The sequence below is a fragment of the Otolemur garnettii genome, unplaced genomic scaffold (assembly GCF_000181295.1).
Source record: "Otolemur garnettii isolate 467f Iridium unplaced genomic scaffold, OtoGar3 scaffold00011, whole genome shotgun sequence".
Classification (NCBI taxonomy): Eukaryota; Metazoa; Chordata; class Mammalia; order Primates; family Galagidae; genus Otolemur; species Otolemur garnettii.
Genome location: NW_003852406.1, coordinates 24,193,683 through 24,217,793, shown reverse-complemented (window position 1 = coordinate 24,217,793; position 24,111 = coordinate 24,193,683). Strand labels below are relative to the sequence as shown.

The window sequence follows — 24,111 nt, the reverse complement described above, 5'->3', positions numbered from 1 at the left end:
GGGGAAATCCAGACTGAAGAGTTTAAGCTATTTTAAAAATGTTTAAGGGAGGGTCTGCATGTGCCTCCTAGTCACCACATTCAGCAGACTTGAACTGCAGTCCTGTGGCTGCTGAGGTTGTGTATTGGGGTGGTAGCAGGACTGTCTAGCTTGTCTGGGGCCCACTAGAGTGGGCAGGTGGAGCTATGTCCTGCCAGAGAGCCAGCAGCGCGCACCAGGTCAGGTCTGGGCTGGGGCCTGAGGACCAGATGTGATGTTGTGGCTCTGCAGGGGACAGAAGGACAAAGTGAAATCACTGGGGTAATTCACCAAAATGATAGACACAAAGGGAAAGAGGAAAGGCAGCCAATGCATGTTCTGTTGGCCTTTTAAAAAACATGGAGTCGTTCCTTTGGCCACATATATACAAATCTACAAGAAAGATGACCTTCAAAGACATCAAGGGAATGGATACTATTCAAGAAGGCATGCCACACAAATGTTACCATAGCAAAACAGGAGGAGTCTACAATGTTACCCAGCATGCTGTTGCCAATATTGTAAACAAGCAAGTTAAGGCCAAGATTCTTGCCAAGAGGATTAATGTTTATATTGAGCATATTAAGCACTCTAAGAGATAGCTTCCTGAAACACGTGAAGGAAAATGATCAGAAGAAGAAGGAAGCCAAAGAGAAAGGTACCTGGGTTCAACTGAAGCACCAGCCTGCTTTACTCAGAGAAGCTCACTTTGTGATAACCAATGAAAATGAGCCTGGGCTCCTGGAACCCATTCCCTATGTACAGCATAGCATATAAGAGAACCAAGAGGACCCCCCCCCCCCGCCGAAGCATAAAGTGCTAGAACCTATTCTGCAGGAATTCATGGCATAATAGGTCTACACATAGCACAGAGCATAATAACCAAGAAAACTAATGGAACAGTAATACAAGGTGCTAGAACCTATTCCCCATGAATTCATGTCATAATAGGTGTACAGCATAGTACACAGCATAGTAACCAAGGAAACTGATGGTGCTGGAACCTGTTCCCCATGAATTTATGGCATAATGATTGTACAAAGCTTTTTCACATTCAGTGGCAAGGCGCCTCCCCACTAGAACCTTTTTGTTATGAGTTCATGGCATAATAGGTATTAAAAATAAAAGGCTACTATAAAAACGTTTCTCTTCATTGACTAAAATTGTGGTATTTCCTTCCTCAAAGAAGTATTAAAAGCAAGTATTAATAGTGAAAAACATATGTTTAAAGGTCTAAATATAACCATATCTGAGGAACTAAAGGAAAGTATAGAATATCAATAAAAAGATAAAAATGACATATGCACAGTTAAATATGAAAGGCAGTATAAATGTTTTTTCTACATTTCATGACTCTTTATTTTCCTACAATATGATTTGAAAATAAGTACAATTTCTAAAATGAAAAATCCATGAGAGGATTTTAACAGCAGATTGGAAGAAGCAGAAGAAAGAATCAGTGACCTTGGAAGACAGACCAATTGATATAATCCAGCATAAAGAACAGAAAGAAAAAAGAATGAAGAAAAATGAACAGAACCTCAAAGATCTTTGGGTACTGTTAAGTAATACTACCTTCTGGTGTCCAGACATTTGGAAAGGGGCAAAAATAGTATTTGAAGAAATAATGGTCTTAAACTCCTTGAATTTGATGAAAGAAAATTAATGTATATATCCAAGAAGCTCAAGGAGGGTTGATATGAATAAATCCAAATTTATATACACCATAATTATCCAAAGACAGAAAATATTGAAAGCAGCACAAGAAAATTCATCATGTACAAAGGATCTTCGATAAGATTGACAGTTGATTTATGATCAGAAACCATTGGGACTAGAAAGTATTGGGATGACATTTGAAGTGCTGAAAGAAAAAAAAGATTGACAATCAAGAATTCTGTGTCCAGCAGAACTATCCTTCAAAATGATGGTGGAATTAAGATATTTCCAGTTAAATAAATCCTGTGTGATTTATTACTAGCAGACCTGCCCCACAAGAAATACCATGAAATATTGTATTGATATTTCACATGTGAGAGTTATATTTTTTTCAGATAGCATGATACTTTCAAGGTTCATTCATGTTGCAACATGTACCAAGATATCATTCCTTTTTATGGACAGATAAAATTCCATTGTATGGATATGTCATATTTTGTTTATCTGTTCATCAGTTCATGGGGGCTAGCATTACAGAAACTATTGCAAAGGCAAAGACATGGCTTCAGGTTTGAATGATACATTGAAGCTGGGATTGAGCTCCTGTTATATAATCTAGGAGCTTCAAAGAGTTACAACTTTCTTTTGCTGAGAAGATAATTGAAAATTTCTGTCCTCCGGCTTTGCATAAAGAAATAAGGGTAACCTTAGAATAGGGTTTGAAAAAAGTTACCTTTAAAAAATCAGTGCCCCATCTTTGCACTGTACATTAATATGGGATCTGAATTTATACTATGTGTTTGGTGCATAATCTCAAACTAAGAAATAGCACCCAAACTAGGCCAGATACTGGCATAAGCAGATGCTAAATAAACATCTTTTAAGGGTTGATGAGATTTCTTAGAAAATAGCCCTCACTGAAAATATAAATTATCCTAGAGAACCAAACCATCTTGACAGAGTATTGGTACATACAACAAACAAGAGGAATATATATTACTTTTATTTAGAAATAGTATTACAGTCTGGAAAATGATAGTCAAGATAGTTAAAAGAGTAAAAAGAAGGCATATAAAGTAGAATGAGACCAGTGCTGTAGCTCATGCCTATAATCCTAGCATTTGGGGAAGCCAAAGTGAGTGGATTGCTTGAATTCAGAAATTCGAGACCAGCTTGAGCAGGAATGAGACTGTCTCTACTGAAAACAGAAAAAAAACTAGCTGAGTGTGGTGGCAGGCCCCTGTAGTCCCAGCTACTCAGAAGGCTGAGGCAAGAGGATAGCTTGAGCCCAAAAGTTTGTGGTTGCTGTGAGCTGTGACAGCACTGTACTCTACTGAGAGCGACAGTGTGAGACTGTCTCAAAAAAAAAAAAAAAAAAAAGAAAGAATGAAAGAACAAGACAGGGATTTGAAAAACTAAGCAAGGCATGGGATAGAAAGCAGTCACAGATATAAAAGTCCATATATCCAAGTCACTTTACCACAATTTATTAACTCCAATAGAAATAGAGTATGGTAGCTGTAGGAATGTGGCATGATTTCCTAAAACTCTACATAATTTAGTATATTTTTATCTCTTAGGCTGTCACATAGGGGACGTCAATATGTAAAATTCTTGAATTTAAAAAATAACTCCTGAATTATTTTTGATTGGCAGATTATCAAAGGTGTTATTGAAGGACCTGATATTGTGGTGATAACTTCTTAAATTTACAATTTAGATGTGTCTGAGTAGCGCTCACCAGATGTTTTATTATATATTTTTTCCAAATGGTTCCCCTTCACTGACTGCCAAATTAAAGGTAGGCTAGTGTGCTGCCTAAGCATTCTTTCCCCATGAAGCTTGGGGAAGATTACAGGTAGTAATGAAAATAGAGGGTTTTTTTCACTGAGGTAACTTTTGAATAAGAAATAATGATAAACTTCGTTATACTTCTCTTTTTGCAACATTGACTATTTGCAACTATTGACTTTCCGTATTGGATGAGTAATATAGTATTTTAGTTTAGTCACTTTTTATTATTAGATATGAAAAAATATTTCAAATTCATTTTATTTTTTAAAAGCCTATTATTTCTATATATAGTATTATCTTATGTATGGTATTATAACAGTCCCTCTCCTTTGGTGTGTATAGATACCTATTCTTTGGATATAGAAATCCTATTTAGGGAATTAGTGTGACACTAAGCATGCTGTACAAACTTCTTTGAATTACTATGCCTCTGTTTAACTTTTAAAATGATTCTTCCTTGAGAAGCATTCATAAATTGTTTCCTTATATCTCATTACAATTTAACAATAAAATGCACTACTAGAACTTCAGTTCATTGTTAATGTCTTGCTTAATTTGTCTCTATTATTAAATTAGGCACTTTTGTTTTTTAAAGGCAAACCTACTTAAATGTGAACATTACAATGCTCTAACTATAGAGGTGATTTCTGAACAAATGCTACGCAACTCCCGCCAAAGCCTGGGAACCTTATATTCTCTTTTAAGTTTATTTATTGCTAGTGTTTGTGGTATTCACTCCTCTACTTCCTTTTTGGCTTGAATGATTCACTGTTCAAATAGTACTAACCTGGGGCTTTGATTTTTTTACTGGAATATGCCTACTTCCCTTTTTAACTGGTAGCTGAGTTCTGTCTCTCTTTCCTAAGAAGTGCTGGGGAAGTACAGATTCTCCAGGTTTGTGTTCAAATTTATAAATACAGAAATGCTGCTGGGTTTTCCTGCTCTTTATGGTGCTTTTCTTCACGCTTTCATCATTGGCACACTTGCTGGAAATTCTTACAAGTGTGGTTAATTACAGAATTTGTGAAAAATTGTTTAACTTTTGGTAAATTGTTTTGGGTATTTTTCTCTGAGGTTCTGTCAGTGTTTCTTGCAGTGTTGCCAACTATATGCTAAGTATATTTGAAACTTGATAATGAGTCTTTTAAAAAAAATAACTAAATTATACAAATTATTTTTTAAATTTCTCTATTATTTAATTACAAATTTTTTGTATGGTGTTAACTCACAGTATTTTGAGTACTGGAAAAACATGCTGAATACCTGAAAATGACCTTTATTTTTTTCCTATTATTTTTATGTAGTTTCCTCAAGTTAATTGGAAAAATTGACATTTAACTTGTATCATTTGATTTTTTGAAATATACTCTTAAGATAGTTGGCAGCATTGTCTTTTATTCTCCTTTGGTTTGGGCTTATATAATGTCTTTTTCTTTTCTCCATTTTTTTTTTTTTTTTTTTTTTTGCTTCCTAAGGTCATGATGACACAGCACCATGTGCAATTTTGAGAAATATGGATAGTTTTAGCTTTCTCCAACACCCAGTCCACCAGAGGAGCTTAGAGATTCTGCAGAGATGCAAGGAAGAGAAGTACAGTAAGGCTACAAAACCTGATAAACTCTGTGTCATTACATATCCAGTTGGAAATGGAAACCAGGAGCATTTTACACCAGGGTGGGACATAGACTGCATAGGCAACATCATCTCCATATTCTCTGAGCAGTCTCAGGATATTTTCATTGAGTCCTTAGTTATTTAGTTATTTCTCTTGGAAATGCTGATACACTTGTTCTTTTAAATTCAGTGCCTAACCTATTTTCTTATGATCATTACTTGGTTACAATTACCGTATTAGGTTCCATTTGTCTTTCAAGAAGCCAAGTGATAGACAGAAATGAACAATGCTTTTATTCCTTCTCATTTTTAATGAAAAGCTTTATTGAGGTCTAAAATAAGCTGCATGCAAAGGGAATAATTTGGTAAGTTTTGACATATGTAGGAACCCACGAAATTATCTCCACAATCAAGATAATGAACGTACTCAGTACTTCCTCATATCCCTTTCTAAATCTGTCAGATTTTCATACTTGCTTATCCTGAAATTTCAACATTAGCAATATTGCTTTTGTGTATCATTGGTAAATTCACTTAGTTTGATTACAACTAGCCTTTTCTATGTCTAATTTAGAGCAAAGCCACCACGGTAATGTTTTGATGTAAGGAAGAATAACAAAATCATGGTGCATGTTCTTTTTTGTTTGCTTTTTAAATAAAATCGGTGCAAAAAGATGCCCTTGGTCTCCATTTCCTCCCTTGCTCTTTGTTGTACTCACTCTGCATGAAAATTGGTTCTTTTGCTTATTGTGAGATTATAGTTATTGGGTTATTGCTGTTATGAAATGAATAGATCCTTTAGAATACTCAAAGCTTAAGTCAGCAATGTTGCATATAATTGATCTAAATTACCTACAAAATCTATTCTGAACTTCTAATAAATTACCACAGACCCAGTTTGCTAATTTAATAGTATTCTGGTTGATATTTCATGAAATTTTAGCATACAATGGTCAATGAAAATAGAATATAAATAGAATTACTAAAAGCAAATGTTGCTGATCGTATTCACATCTGCTTACTTTTACTGTCTTGTTATAAGAAAATATTTAATGTATTTTGAAAAACAATATTAAAAATATTTTCTCATTTTAGAAAGAACAAAGGTAAGTATTTCATTTTAAAAAGACATCCTTAAACGTTATTCTTAATTATCATTGTTGTTTCTAAAGATGTACAAGTCCTTATACTGATTATTTCCCTATTCTGTATCTTTTAATCCATGGCACATAATTTAAGACAGTTTAAAAATCTTAGAGTTTAATTTTTAAGAGTTAACTTGTAACTCTTAAATAGTTAGAAGTTGTTTATTTGCTTTGTTTTTTTTTTAATGACTCTTTATTTACCCTGAAAGCTCCACACCTGAGATTTCTATATTTGTAGATGTTGGCGTTTTTCCATTATTTTGTGTAATTTATTCCATTTCCAACAAGAGTATTAGCAATAATTAAGATTTTCTGTCATATAAAATTATAAATTCATATTTGGGGGACTGTTTTTATCATGTCATGGAAATGCCAACTTTAGGTAATGGTGAATTGATGAGGTGAATGAACCTTCTGTAAGTAACAATGATAAAATCTGGAAAAAGTTTAAAAATAATTATTTGAAAGTACTGAGAAAAGACCAAAAGTAGGCAGAAAATAGAGTAGAGTTTATTCTTTAAAGTAAGTAATGTATATGAATTGAGTTTGTAGCTCTGTCTACAAGGGGCTCTATAGCTCCCATAGATCCAGAGATGACAACCATAGCCATACTGTGTTAAGATGTTACAGGACAAAACTGAAAACTGTTAGAGTGACTGGGAATATAGGAGGAATATCCTGTAACTACGAGATCAGCTACAAGAATAAAATTCAAATTTAGAGTAAGAACTCTGTCCACATTTCTTGCTGACTGCTGTGAGAATGGGGTGGGTGGGGCTTGGAATGACAAGGGTCAGAAAAGTAGTAGAAACCAAATAGGTGACAATCTTTGAAAGACATAATTGCATAGGTTCAATTTGCAAATTTGTTGCTTTTTTGACCAAGTTTTTTGCCTATACATGAGTTAGGTGGGAGAAAGCTAAAATTTTTCTGCCTTAATTGAAGTCCCATAGGAAATGAAAGAGAAAGGGGTAGAAAATTACTTAAAGAAATAATGGCAGAAAACTTTCCATATATAGTTAAAAAGACACTAGCTTACAGATTCAAGATCTGTGACCTCCAAGGAGAATTTTACAAAACAAAACAATACCTTGGGAAATTATAGGCAAACTGCTAAATGTCAAAAGCAAAGAAAAAATCTTGAAAGCAGCCAGGAAAAAAATATGGCACATTAAATACAGGGAAAAAATGATATGGTTAACACCTGACTTCTCAGTAAAATTAATGGAGACCAAAAGGTATATCAAAAAGCCATGATTAGAGGGGGTGGAGCAAGATGGAGTGTCAGAGGGATCATTAGGCTGAGCTTTCTTAGAACAGCTAGGGAAAGAGAGAATTCAGCCATACCTGGCATGGGGACCTTAACCTAACGTCATAGCTCAGGGAGCACAGTGAGGAGGTAGTAAGCTGGATATGGCATATGATCTGCAGTGGTGGAAATCTGATGTATTAGGCAAGTGATTATGACTGGCTGGGATTGACTGGCCCCCCACAGAGGCCTAGGACAAGAGGAAGCCTTAAACAGTTGTTGGGGGGAAGCTATGCATTGAGTGGAAAGCTTGGAAGAGTGGGTGGCCTAGAACAATATGCAATTTGGAGTGGATTTGCCATTGGTTTGGTGGCTGGCAAGGCAGCCATACTGGGAAGGTCTCTGCAGCCAGGGGGCTGCCATTGTGAGAAGGTCATGAGAAGGTCTTAGCAGGGGCCTAAAGCACTGTCATCTTAATTCTGCTTGCTGGGATCAGAATTCCACCCTTGGGGTAGGCTGAGGGATTCCCGTACCCCATGGGAACTGGAGTCCAGAGGCATTGTGAGAACTGTCCCTGAAGGATTCTTATAAGCTTTTAAAATCCCAACCAAGCAGGGTCTGAATGCTGAGGAAATAATCAGGCAATAACTGAAGGCAACTAAGTTTGGAATAAGGACCACTGAGGTTGCTGGCTGTGCTAGCTCCTAAAAAAAAAAAATAAAAGTGCACTTGGTGTCCTGGTGACATATTGCAACATACTGTCATCAAGAGCAAGGACTTCTATTGAAACAAAGGAGACAGTGAGAAGGAAAAAGGAGAACAAGGAGGTGAACAAGAAGAAAGAACACAAGGAGGAATCAATAGAAAAATTGAGGCAACATGAAAAACCAAAACAGAGGACCTCCACCCAGGAACCATGAGGCTGCTACTGCAGAAGACTCTACCTATAAAGAATTAATGGACTTGACAGAAAGGGAATTTAAACTATGGATGATAAAGACAATAAAAGTAATGAATGAGAAGCCAGGTGCAGTGGCTCATGCCTGTAATCCCAGCACTCTCGGAGGCTCAGGTGGGTGGATTGCCTGAGCTCACTGGTTCGAGACTAGCCTGAGCAAGAGTGAGACCCTATATCCAAAGTATCCAGGTATAGAGAGACCCCATATCCAAAAACATCCAGGTATAGTGGCAGCTAATTGGGAGGTTAGGGCAAGAAATTCTCTTGGGCCCAAGAGTTTGAGGTTGCTGTGAGCTATGATGCCATGATACTCTACTGAGGGTGACAAAGTGAGACACTTTCTCAAAAAAAAAAAAAAAGGGCTCGACAAGAAAATGGAAAGACAGAACTAAAAGTTGGATGAGAGATACGTAGATTATAGAAAGGATATGGCAGAACTTAAGGAAATGAAAGAGACAATCAGGGAATGTAAAGATGCAGTAGAAAGTATCAAAAATAGGTTAGACCATGGAGAAGAAAGAACCTCAGCACTAGAGGATAAAGTTTTTGAGTTAACTCAGGTAGAAAAGAAGAGAGAGAAAGCAGAACAGATGCTTAGAGAACTATGAGACTCCATAAAGTGTTCATATATACAAATAATAGGGGTTCCTAAAAGGGAAGAAGATTGTCCCAAAGGAATGGAAGCCTGACTGGAGATTATCATAAATGAAAACTTCTCAAGTTTTACTAAAGACTCCAACACATTCCTTTCAGACAGATAATCAAACCCTGGGTCATCTCAACTAAGAGCTTCTCCAAGACACAGTGTAATGAACCTGTCCAAAGTTAAGATGAAAGAAAAGTTCTACAAACATCCAGGAGTAAACACCAATTGATATAAAGAGGCAGAGCCATTTGGATGACAGACTTTTCAACTGAAACCTTTGAAGCCAGAAGAGCATGGTCATCCACCTTCAACATTTTTTTTTCTTAAGACAAGTGTCTCACTTTGTTGCCTTTGGTGGAGTGCCGTGGTATCATAGCTCACAGAAACCTCAAACTCTTGGGCTCAAGAGATCCTCTTGCCTCAGCCTCCCAAATAGCTAGGACTACCCATGCCTGCCACAATGCCTGGCTATTTTTTATGTTTTTCAGAGATAGGGGTCTCCCTCTAACTCAGGCTGTTCTTGAAATTGTGAACTCAAGCAACCCACCCACTTCGGCCTCTCAGAATGTTAGAATTATACATGTGAGCCACTGCACCCAGCCCCACATTCAACATTCTTAAAACAATTTTCAGCCCAGAATTCTGTATCCTGCTAAACTAAGCTTCAAAATTAATGGAGAAGTAAAATTGTTTGAGGATATACAAGCACTGAGGACATTCACCACAACAAGACAAACTCTACAGGAAATAGAAATACTTAGACTTATTCTCAGTACCGACCACCACAGTGGACCGCCAGCAGAGTAAACACCCAAAAGCTAAAGGTTAAAACTTAGCTTCCACAATGGTGCAAAGGATAAAACTACACAGTGGACTTTCACAAATAAGATTAATAGAGCTCTACCACACAATTTTCTCAATAAATATCAATGGAGTAAATTATCTCAATAAATGTCAATGGACTAAATTAACCACTGAAGAGGCACAGGCTAGCTGATTAGATAAAAAAGCACAAGCCATCCATATACTGTCTCTAAACAGAAACTAAACAAAGATACAAAGGACTTAAATGTGACCTTAGAACAAATGGGATAAATAGACATACACAGAACACACTGATTAGATAAAAAAGCACAAGCCATCCATATACTGTCTCTAAACAGAAACTAAACAAAGATACAAAGGACTTAAATGTGACCTTAGAACAAATGGGATAAATAGACATACACAGAACACACCATTCCAAAGCTAACGAATATACATTTTTCTCGTCAACCTATGGTACATACTCTAAAATCAACCACAAACTAGGATACAAATCAAACCTAAGCAATATTGAAATAATATAAATTATACATTGTATCTTCTCAGACCACAAAGCAGTAAAGGTATAACTCAACTTGGAAATTAAACAACCTTTTGCTGAATGATAGTTGGGTTCAGGAAGAGATAAAAGAGAAAATCGTTAAATTGCTCAAACATAACAACAGTGAAGACACATGTTAACAAAACCTATGGGATATAGCAAAAGTAGTCTTAAGAGGGAAATTTATTGCATTAGATGTCTATATTCAAAAAGCAGAAAGTGAGCACATCAAGAAACTCTTGAACTATCTTGTGGAATTGGATAAAGAAGAACAATCTAATCCCAAACCCAATAGAAGAAAGAAATAACCAAAATTAAATCAGAGATTAAGGAAATTGAAAACAAAAGAATCATCCAGAAAATTAACAAAACAAAAAGTTGGTTTTTCGAAAAAATAAATAAAATTAATAAACCTTTCACCAGATTAACTAGAAACAGAAAAGTAAAGTCTCTGATAACCTCAATCAGAAACAATAAATGAGAAGTAACAACAGATGCCACAGAGATACAAGAAATCATCTCTGAGTACTATAAGAAAGTCTGTGCCCAGAAATTTAACAATGTGGAGGAAAGGTATCAATACCTGGAATCACACCCTCTCCCTAGACTTAATCAAGAAGAAAGAGATCTTTTGAACAGACCAATTTCAAGTACAGAGATCAAAGAAACAATAAAAAAAAGCTCTGGTCCAGATGGCTTCATATCAGAATTCTATGCAAGGTTCAAAGAAGAGTTTATACCAATACTGCAGAAATTATTCCAAAAAATTGAGAAGGAAGGACTCTTCCCCAACACATTTTATGAAGCAAACTCCCTCTGATACCAAAACCAGAAAAAGACCCCACTACAAGGGAAAATTTGAGACCAATTTCACTAATGAATATAGATGCAAAAATTCTCAATAAAATCCTAGCCAATTGATTACAGCTACGCGTTACAAAAGTCATTCATCATGATCAAGTAGATTTCATCCCAGGCATGCAGGGCTTGTTTAACATATGCAAGTTCATAAAATGTAGTTCACCATATCAACAGAAGCAAAAACAAAGACCATTTGATCCTCTGAATAGATGCAGAAAAAGTATTTGATAAAATTCAACATCCTTTTCTAATTAGAACACTTAAAAATTTAGGCATAGGGGGCACATTTCTTAATCTGATTGAAGCCATCTTTGACAAACTCACAGCTAATATTATGCTGAATGGAGTAAAACTGAAATCTTTTCCACTTAGAACTGGAACCAGACAAGGTTGTTCTTTATCGCCACTACTATTCACCATAGTGCTGGATGTTCTAGCCAGTGTGATCAGAACTCCACATGGGTGCAGAGGTGGTTACACACTCATTCTTTGCTGATGATATGATCTTATACTTAGAGAAACCCAAAGACTCAATTAATAGGACTCTTGGAAGTGATAAAAAAAATACAACAATGTCTTTGGATATAAAATCAATGTCCACAAATAAGTAGACTTTGTAAATGCCAGTAGCAGCCAAGCTGAGAAGCTAATAAAGGACACAATTCCCTTCACAGTGGCTTCAAAAAGAAAAGAAAAGAAATACCTAGAATATATATAACGAAAGAGGTAAAGGACCTCTACAAAAAAAATTATGAAATACTAAGAATAGAAATAGGAGATATTAACAAATGTAAAAACATACCATGCTTATGGCTGGGAAGAGCCAACAATGTGAAAATGTCTGTACTTCTCAAAACAATCTACTGATTCAATGCAGTCCCTAATAAACTACCATCATCATACTTTGAAGAACTGGAAGAAATAATTCTTTATTTTGTATGGAAGTAGAAGAAACCCCATATAGCTAAGGCAATTCTTAGTAATAAAAACAAAGCTGGGGGTATCACCCTACTGGACGTTCAGCTATGCTACAAGGCCATCGTGATCAGAACAGCATGGTATTGGCACAAAAATATAGATATTGAAATTTGGAGCTGAATAGAGAACCATGAGATGAAACTAACCTCTTACAGCCACCTGAACTTTGATAAACTAAACAAGAACATACAGTGGGGAAAAGAGTCTCTATTCAATAAATGGTGCTGGGAGAACTGAATAATCACATGTAAAAGACTGAAATTGGACCCACACCTCTCACCACTTAACAAAAATTGATTCAAGATTAATAAAAGATTTAAATCTAAGGCATGAAACAATAAAAGTCCTCAAAGAACTTTGTGTGGGGGACAATACTTATATCCGCCTGGGAAAGATTTTATGAAGACTTCTGTGGCAATTGCAACAACAACAACAACTGTAAACAAATGGGACTTAATTAAACTGAAAAGCTTCTATACAGTTAAGAAAATAACAACCAAAGCAAACAGACAAACTTCAGAATGAGAAAAGATATTTGCATGTTATGAATCAGACAAAAACTTTATAACTAGTATCTATAGAGAACTCAAATTAATCAACAAAAGAAGACCTAATAGGCTCGGTGCCTGTGGATCAAGTGGCTAAGGTGCCAGCCATGTACACCCAAGGTGGCGGGTTCGAATCCAGCCCCGGCCCGCCAAACAACAATGATGGCTGCAACCAAAAAATAGCCAGGCATTGTGGCTGGCACCTGTGGTCCCAGCTACTCAGGAGGCTGAGGCAGGAGACTCGTTTTAGCCCAGGAGTTGGAGGTTGCTGTGAGCTGTGATCCCACAGCACTCTACCTAGGGGGACAGCTGGAGGCTCCTGTCTAAAAAAAAAAAATGATCCAATAATCCCATATATCACTGGGCAAGAGAGATGAATATAACCTTCTCTAAAGAAAACAGATAAATGGCTAACAAATGTATGAAAAAAATGCTTATTGTCCCTAATCATCAGAGAAATGCAAATCAAACCTACCCTGAGGCATCACCTAACCCCAGTAAGAATTGCCCCCATCACAAACTCTCAAAGCTGCTGGTGCTGGTGTGGATGTGGAGAGAAGGGAACACTTTTTACGTTGTTGGTAGGACTGCAAACTAATACAACCTTTTGGGAAGGAAGTATGGAGAATCCTCAACTCAAATTAGACCTCCCATTTGATCCTGCACTCCCATTACTAGGTCTCTACCCAGAAGAAAACAAAAAAAAACCCTTTTATCATAAGGACATTTGCACTAGATTGTTTATCACAGCTCAATTTACAATTGCCAAAATGTGGAAACAGCCTAAATGCCCACCAACCCAGGAATGGATGAACAAGCTGTGGTATATACCATGAAATACTATTCAGGCACTAAAAAGGATGGAGACTTTACATCTTTTGTATTAACCTGAATGGAGGTGGATCACATTCTTAGTAAAGCATCACAAGAATGGAGAAGCAAGAATCCATTGTACTCAATACTAATATGAAGGCAGTACATGAGTTAATACGGGAGGTGGGGGGAGTAGGGAAATGAGTAAGTGGGGAGAGGGGAGAAGTGAGGGAGATGAGAGGTCATGGTGCATGGCACACCTCTTAGGGGTGGGACACAATTATAAGAGGGACTTTATCTAACGAATGCAATCATTGTAACCTAATTCTTTGTACCCTCAATGAATCTGAAACAATAAGAAAGAAAACTAAGAAAAAATAAAGTCAAAAGTTACACTGTTCTGGAAAAAAAAAATCCATGTTTAAATGCTGAAAAATCCCCAAAAGCAACAACAACTTTTAGTTAGAATTCCTGTATATTGTCCTTTTGGTCTATTCAAGTTAACTGCCAGAACAATTAACAATCTTGAGAAGAACTTAGCAGTATCCAGTACTACTACAATATATTATCCACGGTATCCAAATTATCGTTTAGCAGAAGGCTCTTTAAAAAATAAAGGTGAAATGAAGACATTTTCAGATAAACAGTATCTGAGAGAATTTGTCACCATAATATGTACTGTGTGAAAAATTATAATGGAATTTCTTCAGGCTAAAGGGAAATTATTTTGGGATGATAACTTATCTCTGTAGCAGGAGTTGGCACATTTTTTCTGCAAAGGGCAAGTGGTAAATATTTTAAGTTCTGTGGGCCATATCCTTTTTATTGGACCCACTCAAGTCTTCCGTGAATGGAGCCGTATATGATACATAAATGAGTGTGGCTGTGTTCCAGTAAAACTTTGTTATAGACACTGATTTAAATTTCATCCAGTATTATCCAGTATTTTCATTAGAAATGTTCTCTCCCCCAGTTATTTAAAAGTGTATAATACATTCTTAGTTTGTAGGTCATATAAAAACCAGAAGTGGATTTGATTTAGGCAATGGACTCTAGTTTGCTGATCCATGAAATTATTGGAAGGAATGAAGAAATTTAGAAATAGTATGTCTAAAGATGTAAATGAATACACGTATTTTCTTTGTCCTTATCAACAAGACTAATCAGACAACATTCTTTCTTAATTTCTTTTCTAGTGCTACTGCCTTATTTCAAATGGCTGTTCTCTGCATTTTGACAGGAAGGAAATTAGAGGAATGGGAAGAAATATGGGGAGGAGATAGCATTCTCACTTCTGGAAACATCAGGAGCCCTGGAAATAAGAAGGAATTAGATGTCAGGAAAAGCAGGGAAAGGAGGGTAGTATAGAACAATCTCATATCAATTTGAACTCGTACTTTTGGCCTTCACTTCAGTCTTCAGATAATTGAGAATCTGATCTTTATGGCCAAGATAAAGGATCAGCAATTTTGGAGAAGGGCTGCGTGGGCTTACTTCATAGCTCCTACTTTAATGTTCTTGACCTCAGGCATCAGTATGGTAACAACACATGATTGAAAATTTAAAATGTATTTTGTGGCCAGAATGGAATTAAAGTGGAAATCAATATCAGAAAGATATCTGATAACTCAAATTTGGAAAGCAAATGGAATAAATAACTTTTGAGTCAAGGAAAACTTTTTTTTTATTCTTTGAGACAAGTCTTACTTTGCCGTGGTGTCATAGCTCACAGCAATCTCAAATTCTTGGGGTCGAGCAATCCTCTCACCTCAGCTTCCCAAGGAGCTGGGACTTAAAGGCATGCGCCACAATGCCCAGCTATTTTTTTTAGATGTGGGGGCTCACTCTTGTTCAGGCTGGTCTCGAACTCCTAAGCTCAAGCATTCTATCCACTTCAGCCTCCCAGAGTGCTAGGATTATAGGGTGAGCCACCGCACCCAGCCTAAAGAAAATTTTATAAGAGTACCTTACAAGTATTTTGATCTTACTGATAAAGGAAATACAATATGTTACAATTTGTAGAATGCAACTAAAAAAGTGCTTAGGACCAGGCACAGTGGCTTATGCCTATAATCGTAGCACCTTGGGAGGCCAGGGCAGGAGGATTGCTTGAGGACAGGAGTTTGAGAGTAGCCTAAGCATGTCTCTACAAAAAGTATAAGAATTAGCCAGGTGTGGTAGTGCATGTTTTTAGTCCCAGCTATTGAGGTGGCTAGAGCAGGAGGATAACCTGAGCCTGGACGTTTGAGGTTACTGTGAGCTATGATGATGCCACTGTGCTCTAGCCTGGGTGACAGAGCAAGACCCTATCTCAAAGGAAAACAATAAGCGGGGAGTCGGGGTGGAGGGGAATACTTAGAAATACTTAGAAGAAGACTTGTAGCTTTAAATTTGGAAAAAAGTAAGGTTAATCAATGGTTTAAGCTTCTACCTTAAGAAGCCAGGAAATAAAAGCATATCAGACCCAAAATAAGTAGAAGGAAGTAGATAAAGTTGGGAGATAGAAAGGAGACTAATAATAGAAAGTATCATGAAACCAAAAACTGGTGTTTTAAAAAAAGCAATGAAAAAAGTAGAAAATAAAAAAGCAATGAAAAAAGTAGAAAATAAAAAAGCAATAAAATTGTTTAGCTCAACCCTGTGCAATAGAACATTTCTAATGATGGAAATGTTCTCCAACTACCTTGTCCAATACTGTAGCCACAAACCATATGTGGCTGTTAAGTACCTGAAATGTATTTGGCACAACTGAAATTTTCGTTTTGTTCAATGAATTTAAATTTATATAGCCACATATAACTAGAGGCTACTGTTTTGGATAGTGTAATTGTAGGCATTGTGATTAAGAAAAATGAGAGAAGATGCAAAGTTATTATCTGGAATGAAAGAATGGACATAGTTATATATGTTACATACATCAAAAGTTTTAGGGGGAGACTATAAACAATATGCCAGTTATGCAACAAATTCTATGAAATAGAGAAGTTTCTTAAATGTCAATAGTTACCAAAATTGTCCCAAGAAAAAAATAGAAAACCTGAATGGTCCTATATCTGTTAATAATACTGAATTCATAAGCGAATGCCTACACAGAAACACAAGGCTCAGGTCCAGATAGGTTCAATAATGAATTTTATCAAAGAAATGTCAAAGAAAGGAAAATTTTACGAGTCTTCCTCGAGCTTTAAAAAGTAAAGGAGCAAAGAATACTATCCAAATTGTATGTTAAGGTTAGTGTTAATTCTGCTACAGACCAGATAAAACCATTATGAGAAAACTATAGACCAGGGTAACTTAATAAGGCTGGATATAAAAATTCATAACAAAATAAGAGGTAGGTGAAGTAAGTAGTATATTGAAGGATAATACATGAAGATAGCATGTGAATATATTCTAGGAATGAAAAGTTGATTTGACAGTCATATCAATTAACTTACCATGTTCATCATCTATAAAAGAAAAATCATACAATCATCTCAGTAGATGGAGAAAAAAGAGTTTATCACAATACTACACTCATTCCTATTTTAAAACATACAGCAGCCTAGGAGAGCAGTTTCCTTGGCTTTATAAAGAATAGTCATGAAAATTCCACAGCAAACTTCATACTTAATAGTGAAAGATTGAATGCTTTTCCCCTAACATTGAGAACAAGGCAAAAACATCCGCTTTTTTGACATTCAGATTCAACATCCTATTAAATGGGTATTCTTTCCTATTACATGGATTGAAAAGGAAGAAGTAGCATGGTAATAATGTAGGAAGTGTTAAGGGATCTAAAAAATGTTCTTAGAACTAAAAAGTGGATTTCACATTTTCACAGGTCACTAGAAAAATATACAAAATTAAACTCTAACAATCTAGCAATGAACACTTGGAAAATTAAATTTACAAATTCCATTCTCAGTCATCTGTGGCAACCAGCCTTCTAGGTATCCTCACTTTATAGAATTCTCGCCCACATTTTACAAGAGTTGGTTTATGTCATGTAAAACACAAGCAGTTGTCCCTTTTAAGGGACAACACAAGCTATGTCCCTTTTAAGAGTGTTGTAAAAGGCTGCAGTTTCCATCTTGCCTACTTCTTTATTTGCTAGCTCTCTCTTGGATCACTGTTTCATAGAAGTGAACTGCCGCTTGTGAAAAGCCCTACTGGGAATCCCAGTAAAGCCTTTAGCCAACAGGCAGCGACAAACTGAGGCTTGTCACTGACTATGAATGATTTCTTTAACTTCATTTACTATGAGCAAATTTTTGAGCTTAGTGTCAGTTTTGAGATGACTACAGTCTTGGCTGACAGCTCGAATACAACCTTTGGTGATAATCCTAGTTATAATCATCCAGCCACACTGCTCTTAAATTCTTTCTTATTCCTCTAGTAAGGATGAGATGATAACTATTGTTTTAAAGGGCTTGGTTTTGGAGTAATTTGCAGTGGATTCCAAATACAATATACACACACGCATGGAATACTTAAGAACAAATTTAATGAACATTTATAAGACTTGTATATTGCTAAGAGGAATGGAAGACTATAATGAAGAAGAAAGATGTGTTTTTGTACTTCTGAGATGTCCATTTTCCCTCAAATGGATCTGTAGATTGAATGCAGTACAGTGAATATAATAGCATATTTTGGGGTAGAAATTCACAAGCTGATTCTAAAATTTAAAAGAAATAGAGAACACCTAGAATGACCAAAACAGTTTTGGTAAAGAATAAACCTGGAGCACTTAACAGTATATGGTTTTGTGACTAAAATAGTTAAAATGACATTGTTCTCTTGGTGTAAAGCAGTGGTTCTCAATCTTCCTAATGCTGTGACCCTTTAATATAATTCCTCATGCTGTGGTGACCCCTAACCATAAAATTATTTTCGTTGCTACTTCATAACTGTAATTTTGCTACTGTTATGAATCATAATGTAAATATCTGATATGCAGGAGACCCCCAAAGGGGTCACGACCCACAGGTTGAGAACTGCTGGTGTAAAGGTTTAAAGATCAGTGAACCAAATGGAAAGTACAGAAATAGATCCAAGATACAAGATTAGTTGATTTTCTACTAAGGCCACTGGGATAATTCCATGAGGTTAAAGTACAGTCTTGCAAACAGTTGGCACTAGATCAACTGGAAATGTTATAAGATAACTTTGAACCTTATATTATACATATAAGTGAATTTGAAATATGTCATACAGCTCTTAGAAAGGACCCAAACTATTAAATTTGTAGAAGAAAACCTGAGGAAAAAACTTATTGCAGTCTTGGAACAGGCACAGATTTTAATGCATATAACAGCATTAATATAAAAGAAAAAAATGGTAAATTGGAGTTTGCAAATTGAAAACCTCTTTCAAATGATAATGGTATTATTAAAAAAATAAAAGGTTTACCACAGGCTAATAAGGAGTATTATTAATAGTTTGTAATATTGATACCTGGCAATGGACTTTAAAAACAAGATATAGAAAGAATTCCTAGGCTAATAAGATTAAATAGGTTTGTTTTAACATGAGCAAAAGATTTGAAATACACTTTCACAGAATAAGACATATGTATGGTCCATAGGCTCATGAAAGATGTTCACCTTCATTAAGGAAATGAAGATTATAATTGCAGTGAGGTCACATTAACACCCTATAATGGGTAAAATGTAAGAAGTTGACAATACTGATGGTAAAGATTTGAAAGAACTGGAACTCTAATACAGTTTTTTGGCTTTATCATTTTCAAATGGTACAATTATTTTGGAAAACAGTTTGTTGTTTTTGTAACAATATATTTTTTCATATGTTATATGAATTTCAGTATTCTATCAGAATCTCCCAGGTATTTACCTGAGAGAATTTGAAAACATATTGAATCTTTAAAATGTTATGCTGAGTAAATCCTTACACAGAAGAGGGCATAATGTTTTGTTCTATTTATATCAAATTCTAGATCAGTGGTTCTCAACGGGCGTTGAACAACCCTTTCACAGGGGTCGCCTAAGACCATCTTGCATATCAGATATTTACATTACGATTCATAACAGTGGCAAAATTACAGTTATGAAGTAGCAACAAAAATAATTTTAATGGTTGGGGGTCACTATAACATGAAGCACTGTATTAAAGGGTCACGGCATTAGAAAGGTTGAGAACCACTGTTCTAGATAATAGAAACTGGTTTATATAAGCAGCAGATCCGTGGTTGCCTTGTCCTGGGAGTAAGTTTAGGGGATCGTCCAGGAAAGGACAATGTTGATGGGGATAATGGAAATGTTCTGTATTTTCTTTTGGTGGTGGTTATGTAATGAATACATTTGTCAAAATGTATCCAACTATGTACTTAAAACGTAGGTATGTGTATTTTACCATATGAAATTTAATCTCCTCTTAAACCCCTATACTGGATTTTACATTTTAGAAATTTTTATTTTTCTGTTCCAGAATATCCATTTTGTTCCTTTTTACAGTTTATATTTCTCTTCTGAGATTTACTGTTAACTTAAGACCATTTTCTCTTCTAAGACCTACCAAAACGATGATAGCTATTTTAAAGTTCTTTTTTGTTCCAACAAGTGTAAGATCTTGGGATCTGATAATTTTGGAATGAGATCAGGGAAGGCAGTGGCACAGGGTTTCATTTTTTAATTTGAGTGATCAGTTACAAGTGGTTAGCATATTATTTCTTGTGCCTCATTTATATTTAAAGTATTTAATAATTGATGTAAAAATCATTGCCTAGAGGGGAATAAGGAAGTCAAATAATACTCCAAGTAGAATTACTCTATTTTATTTGTAGAGGAGATAACTCCAAAAGAGAGAAGAAAATTTCCTGTGAGTATTTTACTATAAAGAAGAATTGAAGAATATAAATCTAATGAAGCAATTGCACAAATTCAAGACTGTAAAATATCAGATATTGAAAATAGATTTTGAGCTAATGAAAACAAGTAGAGCAGAAAAACACCTGGCTGTGTGGTGGCTCATGCCTATAATTCTAGCACCTTTGGAGGCCAGGAGTTCAAGACTAGCCTGAGTAAGGACAAGAACTCATCTCTACAAAAAAAAATAGAAAAATTAGCCAGGCATAGTGGTTTGCACCTATAGTACCAGCTGCTCGGTAGGCTGAGCCAGGAGGATTGCTTGAGCCCAAAAGCTTGAGGTTGCAGTGAGCTATGATGATGCCACTGCACTCTAACCTGGCAACGGAGTGAGACCCTGTCTCAAAAAACAAAGCAACATAAAACAATACCTCTATGAGCTCAAGAAATAGAGGTAACATAGCTGAACATTTAATTATATTGAGGTGAAGCATGAGATGATTATGACAGCGATAATCCATCATAGGAATAATTGGTGTCCTTGGAGTAGGAATTGAACAGATAGAACTAAAACATGAATTCAGATATATAGAATAAAGTTGTTCAAAGTACTGTTTTGTTGGTCATAGGCCATATTATATTCCCAATACCAGTGTTTGTGTGGTCACGTATCGTCAGTTTTCTTGCATATATATACTTAGAAATGGAATTGCTGGGTTGTATGGTAATTATATGTTTAATTTTTTTTATGAACTGGAATGTTTTCCAAATGACTATATCATTTTACATTCAGCTGTGTATGAAGGCTTTGATTTCTCCAGGTCCTTGACAACAGTTATTATCTGTGTTTTCTGTTATAGCAATCCTAGTGAGTAGGAAGTGACATTTAGTAGATTTGATTTGTAATTCTCTGAGGACTAATGATGTTTGCCATTTTTCTTGTTCTTCTGAGTCATTTGTTTGTCTTCTTTGGAGAAATAACTATTCAGATTCTCTGTGCACTTTTTATTGAGTTATTATCTTACTATTATTGATTTGTAAGCGTTCTTACTACATTCTGGATATAAATTCCTTATCAGACATATGATTTAGAAATAATTTCTACCATTCTCTGAGTTATGTTTTCACTTTCTGAAATAGTGTCTTTTGAAGCACGTTTTCAGTTTTGATGATGTGCAGTTTATCCATTTCTTCTTTGGTTGCATGTACTTTTGGTATTGTATCTTAAGTTACTGTTGCCTAATCTAATGTCTGGAAGATTTGCTCTTAGGTTTTAAGGAGTTTCATAGCATTAGCTCTTATGTTTATGTCTTTGATTGAACTTTATTCTTTTACATGTGGATATATAGTTTTTATAGCACCATTTGTTGAATGTTTGTTCTTTTCCCGCAGAATTGTCTCAGCACTCTTATAAAAAAATCAGTTTATCACAAATGCAAGGGTTTATTTCTTGACTTTCAGTTGTGTTCTGTTTCTTGGTTTTTGTTTCTTTTAGAGACAGAGTCTCACTTTATTGCCCTTGGTAGAGTGCTGTCGAGTCACAGCTCACAGCAACCTCCAACTCCTGGGCTTAGGCAATTCTCCTGCCTCAGCCTCCCGAGTAGCTGGGACTACAGGTGTCCACCACAACGTCTGGCTATTTTTTGTTGCGGTTTGGCTGGGGCCGGGTTTGAACCTGCCACCCTTGGTATATGGGGCCAGTGCCCTACTCACTGAGCCACAGGTGCCGCCCTGTGTTCCATTTCTTATTTTTCTGTCTTTATGCCACTACCATACTGTGTCAGTACTACATCTTTTTGGTAAATTTTGAAATCAGGAAGTGTGAAGCCTCCAACTTTGTTTTTCTTTGCAAGATTGTTTTTGCTATCCTGGGTCCTTTGAATTTACATATGATGTTGGGATTAGCTTGTTCATTTCTGCAGTAACTGGGATGTTAATAGAGATGGCTTTGACCTGTAGATCAATTTGGAGAGCATTGCTGTTTTAACAACATTGTTTTGCAGTTCATAAACATGGGTAGCATTCCATTTAAATTGAATCTTCTATATCTTTTTTTAATGATTTGTGGTTTTTAGTGTAGTTGGCTTTTTGGCTAACATTTATTTCTGTAAGATTGTTTTATCAATGGAATTGTTTTCTTAATTTCATTTTTAGAATATTGTTATTTTATAGAAATGCCATATGTTTTTGAATATTGATTTGTCTAAGATTTCACTGAACCCATTTATTAGTCTTAATAGTTTTTTTTGGATTCCTTAGGATTTTCTATGTACAACATTATGTCATCTTGAATAAAGATACTTTTGCTTCTTCATTGCCAATGTATCTTACCTACATTAAATGTTTATATATATATATATATGTGTATGTTATGGAAATTGATAACTTTCTCCTTATATCATTTAAATGTTTATATAATTTGAAGAAAATTATATTTTAAAAATATTAGTAATTTTTAAGGAAGCAATGTGTCTTCCTTGAATCTTAGCATATTTATCTGTAATACTAACTGATGTCTAAGACCTGTAATCCATGTAACCAGTATATTTATTAATGAAAAATGATAGGGAAGGGACATATTAAACATTTATAACAAAATGAAAAATGAACTTGTATACTTGTAGACCTTCAGACCAGTTATCCTTGTTATTCCTTGGATATTTCCTAATTGGGGTCATTGTTGACTAAGTCAGTTTTGTAAGTGACAGTTATGGGACTTGGTTCAGTTTATTACTTAGATTTTCTGATAGATTTAGCAAATACTTAACTATTAAAGTACATTAATTTCATTTATCTTTAGAAAAATTATTTCATGTTTTGTTTTTCTTAGCATTGATTTGAAAATTTCTGGTTTTCTTCTTTTTTTTCTTTTTTTTTTTTGCTAGGTATAACTCGGAAAAATCCTAGAACACCTCTTTCTGATCTCCAGGGCATGAATACTCTAAATGAAAAAAACCAACAGTAAGTGTGTTTGGTTTATGTTTTCAAGGAAGTATAGAAGAAGTAACTAGCATTCTCATTAATGTTTTTGTGATAACATTTTTGTGACCTTAAAAGTATGAAGATAGTCAGGCTTGGTTTGTATTTCATTTCTTAAAACCTTTATAATAGCAAGTTAATAAGTTAGAGTTAACAAAACTTTGTCTACGATTGCTTTGGTAAAATGGCTATACAGTTTTTAAAAAGTTTCTTCAGAATAATTTAAACGAACTTATATGTTTTAATTGTTAACACCTTTGTTGCTTTTTATGAATTTCACAAAATTTAAGGGTTATTCTGCTTCTTTTTGTGGAGTAATCTTACTGGCAAGTAATAATTGAGTAGTTCAATTTACATCAAACCATCCAGTATCCTTTTTTGGTAAGTCTGATTTACTAAAGTTGGTAAAGTTTACTTTTTACCATTTTCAATGAATAATTCTTAAGCACAATTTGACAGCAAATGTAAATAATTTTCTGAGTTGATAAAGTTTCTCTGTTCTTCATTTTACCATTTAATAAAGGTTGTAATTAATATGAACAAAAGAGCATTGTTTAGTTTCTAGAGTGTGCTCTCTACATTTTAAACATCAAAGGAATTGAGCTTCATAATACCCTGATAATTAAGATGATCTGTTTTTAAAATAAAGACTAAAATTAATTGATCATTTATTT

The 24,111-nt window shown here is 35.2% G+C and overlaps 1 protein-coding gene and 1 pseudogene across 6 annotated transcripts in view; both read left to right on the top strand.

The window, feature by feature from the left end:
* MYO9A (myosin IXA) overlaps positions 1-24,111 on the top strand; it is a 205,117-nt gene that overhangs the window by 64,655 nt on the left and 116,351 nt on the right. For 5 of the 6 annotated variants that reach the window (XM_023510048.1, XM_023510052.1, XM_023510050.1 and 2 more), the window contains 2 exons: positions 4,947-5,066; positions 23,344-23,419. In XM_023510048.1, coding sequence (XP_023365816.1) covers positions 4,947-5,066; positions 23,344-23,419 — 196 coding nt within the window. The remainder of the gene's footprint in view (positions 1-4,946; positions 5,067-23,343; positions 23,420-24,111) is intronic. The other variant, XM_023510049.1, reaches the window with a different exon arrangement.
* LOC111723407 lies at positions 257-883 on the top strand (annotated as a pseudogene).